This window comes from Palaemon carinicauda, chromosome 9 (genome assembly GCF_036898095.1).
Source record: "Palaemon carinicauda isolate YSFRI2023 chromosome 9, ASM3689809v2, whole genome shotgun sequence".
NCBI classification, from domain to species: Eukaryota; Metazoa; Arthropoda; class Malacostraca; order Decapoda; family Palaemonidae; genus Palaemon; species Palaemon carinicauda.
This window is the reverse complement of record NC_090733.1, coordinates 49,986,077-49,993,576: the sequence shown is the minus strand read 5'-3', so window position 1 is coordinate 49,993,576 and position 7,500 is coordinate 49,986,077. Positions and strand designations below refer to the sequence as shown.

The following is a 7,500-nucleotide window of genomic DNA, read 5'->3' as shown; positions in this document are numbered from 1 at the left end:
TTGTTGGGTTGTTAGGTAGTCACAAGGTTGATTTTGAAAAAAAAAATTTTGCTAATAAATATTGTTAAGTTTTCCAAGCCGTTTTCGTTATCACTGACCAATTTTATGAGAGGTATTACTGTAATACATCACTGTCCTCCATATTCATGCAATAAGAATTTGCACCACGACCAGACGAGGGTCGTGACTATCTATCTATCTATCTATCTATCTATCTATATATATATATATATATATATATATATATATATATATATATATATATATATATATATATATATATATATTATATATATATATACAGAGAGAGAGAGAGAGAGAGAGAGAGAGAGAGAGAGAGAGAGAGAGAGAGAGAGAGAGAGAGAGAGAGAGAGAGAGAGGTAGGGGTTGTATGAATCAGATTTTTACAGTTAGGCAGATATGCGAGAAATATTTAGCAAAAGGTGAGAGGTGTATGTTGCGTTTATGGATCTGGAGAAAGCATATGAATAGAGTTGATAGGGAAGCAATGTGGAATGTGATGAGGTTATATGGAGTTGGTGGAAGGTTGTTGCAAGCAGTGAAAAGCTTCTACAAAGGTAGTAAAAGCATGTGTTAGAATAGGAAATGAAGTGAGCGATTGGTTTCCGGTGAGAGTGGGGCTGAGACAGGGATGTGTGATGTCGCCGTGGTTGTTTAACTTGTATGTTGATGGAGTGGTGAGAGAGGTGAATGCTCGAGTGCTTGGACGAGGATTAAAACTGGTAGGCGAGAATGATCATGAATGGGAGGTAAATCAGTTGTTGTTTGCGGATGATACTGTACTGGTAGCAGACACAGAAGAGAAGCTTGACCGACTAGTGACAGAATTTGGAAGGGTGTGTGAGAGAAGGAAGTTGAGAGTTAATGTGGGTAAGAGTAAGGTTATGAGATGTACGAGAAGGAAGGTGGTGCAAGGTTGAATGTCATGTTGAATGGAGAGTTACTTGAGGAGGTGGATCAGTTTAAGTACTTGGGGTCTGTTGTTGCAGCAAATGGTGGAGTGGAAGCAGATGTACGCCAGAGAGTCAATGAAGGTTGCAAAGTGTTGGGGGCAGTTAAGGGAGTAGTAAAAAATAGAGGGTTGGGCATGAATGTAAAGAGAGTTCTATATGAGAAGTGATTAGACCAACTGTGATGTATGGATCGGAGTTGTGGGGAATGAAAGTGATGGAGAGACAGAAATTGAATGTGTTTGAGATGAAGTGTCTGAGGAGTATGGCTGGTGTATCTCGAGTAGATAGGGTTAGGAACGAAGTGGTGAGGGTGAGAACGGGTGTAAGAAATGAGTTAGCGGCTAGAGTGGATATGAATGTGTTGAGGTGGTTTGGCCATGTTGAGAGAATGGAAAATGGCTGTCTGCTAAAGAAGGTGATGAATGCAAGAGTTAATGGGAGAAGTACAAGAGGAAGGCCAAGGTTTGGTGGATGGATGGTGTGAAGAAAGCTCTGGGTGATAGGAGGATAGATGTGAGAGAGGCAAGAGAGCGTGCTAGAAATAGGAATGAATGGCGAGCGTTTGTGACGCAGTTCCAATAGGCCCTGCTGCTTCCTCCGGTGTCTTAGATGACCGCGGAGGTAGCAGCAGTAGGGGACTCAGCAGTATGAAGCTTCATCTGTGGTGGAAAATGTGGGAGGTTGGGCTGTGGCACCCTAGCAGTACCAGCTGAACTCGGCTGAGTCCCTGGTTAGGCGGGAGGAACGTAGAGAGTAGAGGTCCCCTTTTTTGTTTGTTTCTTGTTGATGTCGGCTACCCCCCAAAATTGGGGGAAGTGCCTTTGGTATATGTAGATATATATATATATATATATATATATATATATATATATATATATATATATATATATATATATATATATATATATATATATATATATATTGTGATGGACCAGGAGTAGGTTGTGAGGTAAAGGCGAGATGAATGCAACTGAATCTGTTAACAGTTAACAATGGGAAATAGGCAGACAGGTTGATGCAAGTATCTGTCATTGCGAGGGGAGAGGGAAGATACAAAGGATAATATATACAAATAGGAGAAATATTGTTACTATGTACGATTGTGTGACACACAGGTGGTACATGGCTCCCCCCGTAAAAATGGCATACTGTACATGTTAAATAGGGTGCCCTGACGTAGACAGGTGAACTGTAGGCAGGTCATCTGGCAGAAGAAAAGCAGGTTTTAGATGATCAATGGAGACCTAGTCTTATTTGCCGCGAATGTATAGTAGGAATGCTTTCTGATTGTGTCGGATCTTAAGGAAAAGGTCCCGTGTAATGGGGCATTATCGGTGGCTTGCTAGTGTCATTGTGTAAAAAGACATGCATTGCAGGGTGCAAGTCTGTCGATATGTGAGGCTTTTCTGAGGGCTTGGCAAGTATGGCGGCATGGAGTAAATTTTCCCACAATATGACGGATGCGCTGGAGGTCGTCGGAGGAGGTTGCTGAAGGAAGAAATTTGGAAGGGACGACCAACGGGTTCACATACACCATTTCAGCTGCCAAGAAGTCCAGGGCAACTTTAGGAGTGGTCTTTAGTTCCAGGAGGACCTTGGAAAGATGGGTAAATCAGTTGGAGTCCTTGCAGCTGGATATCAAACTGCTTTGAGGATGTGATGAAAACGTTCAACCATTCCATTGGCAGCAGGGTTGTAGGCAGCTGTCTGATGTAGGATGATGCCCAGGAGATTTGCTAATGATGTCCACAATTGAGAGGTGAAAGTGGTACCACTGTCAGAAGTAATATGGTCAGGGATACCAAATCTTGCTATCCATTCTGAGATTGAGGCAGATGTACACAAGGCGGACGTTGCAGTTTCCATGGGAATGGCTTCAGGCCAACGAGTGGAGCACTCGATAACGGTAATAGGTAACAATGTCTTTGTGATGTGGGTAGGGGGCCTACACCGTCAACGGGAATGTAGGCGAAACGACGCTGAGATTGAGGAAAGGTGCTCACTCCTGAATCCGTGTGTCGAAGTTTGGCAAGAAGTATAGGTGCGGACCCAATCTTTAGCATCCTAGTAATGCCGTGCCAAATGAACTTTGTCTTCAGCAGCTCTGCAGTAAAATGGCGCGAGGGATGTGAATGGCACTGGAGGATATCAAACACCTGTCGGCGCATGGGAGCAGGAATCCACGTTCGCAATCTATCAAAGAGGAGGGAGGTGTTGGAGTCGTCGAGGGGGATGTCCTCCCAACGGAGGGATGTGCAGGATGTCCTACATGCTTGATACCCTGGATCCTGTTATTTGACTTCAGCCAAGGCCTTGTAATCCGATCCCATTCAAATGGCGGCCAACGTGTTTCCTGACAGGGCATCGGGAACGGGATTCCTTTTCCCAGGGACGTGTTGAAGGGTGCAATTGTATTCAGCCACAGCAGAGAGATGTCGGCGTTGACGGGTGGAGTAGGCGTCAGACTGTCGAGTGAAGGCATGATCTCTCCGAATAACGAAGGGCGTACCTTCGAAGAAATGGCGAAAGTGACGGACAGCCAATTCGCGATTGGACTGTTTTCTGCTGAAGAAGGCCAATGAGCAGGGCAAGCTGTTGACCACCTGTTCGAGTACTGCACCAATAGCGACATCGTTGGCATCTGTGGGGAGAAGGTGAGGGTCATGCGGGACGGGTGAAGTGAGAGCAGCAGCTGTTGATATGGCATTCTTTGCATTGCAGAAGGCCGCTTCCTGATGTGGGGCCCCACTTCAGGTCTTTTGGCTTGCCCTTGAGGGAGGTGTAGAGGGGAGCAAGAGTGGCGGCAATGGCTGGCAGAAAAGGATGATAATAGTAGATCATACCCAAGAATTCCTGCAGTGATTTGACGGTCAAGGGTGTGGGGAAGTTCTGAATGGCTTCCACCTTCTCAGGGAGAGAATGGACAACACTTCATTGGCACCAAAGGTACACCTGTCGTACTTGACTACAAGGCAGTTTTGTTGCCGGCGGTCAAACACGATGCCCAGGTGACGGAGGTGTTTCTCTTTTGAGGAAGAGAACACAAGTATGTCGTCCACATAACGTACACAAAAGTGGGGGTCCTCTATGATGTCATCCATGAGATGTTGAAAAGTGGCCTTAGCATTATGAAGGCCAAAACGGGAGTAATTGAAGGTGTATGTACCGAAGGGTGTGATGATGGTGGTCTTAGGGTTGTCTTCTGGGTTCACAGGCACCTCCTAATACTCCTTCAGGAAGTCGAGCGTGGAGAAAACCTTAGCTTTGTGCAGGTAGGAGGTGAAGTCAGCGATGTTTGGGAGGCGATAATGATCCAGTTCTGTATGCATGTTAAGGCTCCTGTAATCCCTACGCGGACGGAAGAAGCCGTCTTTCTTCAGGACGATGTGTAAGGATGACGACCATGGGCTGGAGGCCTTTTGACAAAGTCCCATTTCTTCTATTTTGGCGAACATCCGATTGGAGGCCTCCAATCGATCCGTTGTCAGACATCTGAATTTGGCATAGACTGGGGGTCCCGTTGTCTTGATATGGGGATAAATACCGTGTTTGGCACAAGCTGTGGGACTTTGTTGAAGTTTTGGACGGAAAAATTCTGGGTATGATGTAAGGAGGTGGGCGTAGGCATCCGTGGGTGCGCTGATGTGGAGAGCGAGGTTGGAGGGTACGGGTTGAAGAGGTATCGACAAGTATAAGTCTGTGTTGACCATCGACCAGAAGGTGTAAATAAGAGAGGAAATCTGCACCGAGGTTTGGCAATGTGATGTCAGCAACGAGAAAATTCCAATTAAATTTACTGTTTCCAAACGATAATGTGAGGTTCTCATAACCATAGGTGGGTATCGTAGATCCGTTGGCAGCCACCAAGCGGACATCGGCAGACTTAGACAGACTACACCGTGTCCTGAAGAGTTCCCTTGGCAAAAGAGAACAACAATTACCCGTGTCTACCAAAAATCGCACACCTGTTCCTGCATCATGTAAAAAGAAATGATTAGAAACACGGGAGGCCATGGCCATGAGCCATGCCCTACGTACATATTTTTTAGCCACTGAAAATCCTTGGCACATTTCTTTACGGCAGCCCCGAATCTGGAGTGGTAGTAGCAAAACTGAGGCCGATGGGAGGCAGTAAGTGGTTGTAGAAGGCATTAGTTGGGGCTTGAGCGAGTGGGGGTTGATAGGTGGCTTTGTCGCCACTCCGGCATGTCCTTTTCGTCAGGAGTGGAGGCGTTGATGGATGTATTGAAGGTCGTGAAGTGGCTGTCCTAAGGGCATCGGGTTTGGTTATCAAGTCCTTAATGGGTAAACTATCGAGATCGGGTATGGCAGCACGTACAGGTTCGTGTAAACAGTGTACCCAAAGGGCACGAAATAGGTCCACCTCGTGAGGAGAGACATCTGCGGTAGGTTGCAGGCGAGCGATACTGATAATTTCTCTGAGGGTGGGTTAAGCTCTTTGGTCCTCCAATGGTGGTTGAGAGAGCTGAAAAAGCTTTGCTATTTTGGCGGCTCGCAACAGCGAGTACTAGTGCAGAAGGTATGTTTTGAGGGTGTCATACGCTATTGGGGTGTCTCCTTGTTCACGAAGCCAGTTGGAGATTTCCGGGAGGGTGTCCTCGGGTATCGCCGCGAGAACATAATCTGCTTTGGTGGTTGAGCGAGTCACGCCCTTGATGCGGAACGCCTCTCCACTGGCGAAAAGACGAAAGTTTCAAAGGGGCTTAGCCAACTTCCATGGAGTCTGCCATAGTACCAGTGAAGGGGGGAGGTGGGAGGAGCGAGTCGACTTCCGGGGTCACCAATGTGACGGGGCAAGAGTAAGTTGTGACTAAAAGGTGAGATGAAAGCAACTAAGTACTTTATTATAGACACATCAAATATATATACACTCTAGGTTCCGGCAAGATGGTCACAAAATACAAAATGCAATTTCTTATCCAACCAGCGACCGGCTCTGTTAACAGTTAACAATGAGAAATAGGCAGACATTTTGATGCAAGTTGTTGTTAGTGCGAGGGGAGAGCTAAGATACAAAGGATAGTATATATATATATATATATATATATATATATATATATATATATATATATATATATATATATATATATATATATATATATATATATATATATGTTGCTACTATGTACGATCGTGGGACACACGGGTGGTACAGTCATAGGCACTGAGTGTGACTTGACGTCTGGTGATGGCATATGCACAGCTACATATTAGGTAAATTCATTACCTTTTATATATTAGTATAGTAGCATCAAGGATTTACATATTCTAAATTTCCGTTGTTGAGGATTAAGTTTTTTTTTATTCTTTTTTTTTTTGGTTTTATGCCAAATTCAGAGAGAGAGAGAGAGAGAGAGAGAGAGAGAGAGAGAGAGAGAGAGAGAGAGAGAGAGAGAGAGAGAGAGTTAGTGTAATGATTGTTTGTAGTGGGAAAGACTGCTAGTATAATTGAGGTTGTTTGTTCCCTTTAATTTTATAGCTAGATTAATGCGTTCGTGAATGGCTTGAGCGGATGTTTTTTTTTCTTTCTGCAGTAGGAGTCAGATAGTTTTTCATAACAATAAGTACAGTATTTTCATTTATCTTTGCAAGGAGTGATTCTGAATGATAATGTGTTTATTATTTCCTATGATTATAGTGCAATATTTTAGTTAGCTACGAGTGCTCATGATTTTTCATTTTTTTTTTTTTTTTTTTGCAGGCTGTAATTCCAACTTTGGAGTGATTGTTATTATTATTTTATTTTTTTTGAATGTGGAAGTATGTGGCTGACCAAGCCTGTAATAGAAGATTTTTAGACTGCTCTTTTGGATTGCACAACAGCTGATGGCCTCGCCTGTGTATTAAGTTTATGGATGATGAAGATGATGATTTTGACATCCATGACCACGAAGAGTTGACGCCGTTTAGGCAAATTACCAGACAGTCTTCTGTTTGCTACACAGTGGAGTTTTGCCTTATAAAACAGGTGTGCCCTGTTTGTACGACTGTGTTCGTGCCCATATACAGAATATTATATGAGATATAAACCCTTATTTTCGTTGTAGAATTGGATAACTTTAAGTTCTGTAGCTGTTATTGTTGTTGTTGTGGTTTTGGCTTTCTATAATCTTGTCTGTATTGATCTCAGTTTTAAGTATAGTAATAAGTTTGGATTTTGTTGAATGTAGGACTAAGTGATTATTTAATTGTAAGGAAATATAGTATTATGGTTATTTTTTGTTTTTATTTCCTTCTGTACAAGAGTCCAGTTGATAACGTAAGGGGTAAGTTTGTGCTGAGGAAATATTTGGGGAGGGGGTTGTTTATGTGACATAAGACACACCATTTTTGAACATTTTTGTGTTAATGTGCCTTGTAATGATCTAGTTTATAGAAATGAAGCATTAATATCTAGAAAGCATTTTTAGGAAATTTTATCTGTTATTCAGCAAAACGTTTTTTATATAATCTAGCGTGAGTAAAAATGTGGAAAAGGTAATAACTGCCAGTAAGTAACTTTCGA

At 43.3% G+C, this 7,500-nt stretch overlaps 1 protein-coding gene across 1 annotated transcript in view; it reads right to left on the bottom strand.

Moving 5' to 3' along the window:
• Positions 1 to 5,049: 5,049 nt before the first annotated feature.
• Positions 5,050 to 7,500, bottom strand: part of LOC137646399 (uncharacterized) — a 22,738-nt gene continuing 20,287 nt past the window's right edge. The window contains exon 6 of the mRNA XM_068379499.1: positions 5,050 to 5,413. Within this exon, the coding sequence (XP_068235600.1) occupies positions 5,050 to 5,413 (364 nt within the window). The remainder of the gene's footprint in view (positions 5,414 to 7,500) is intronic.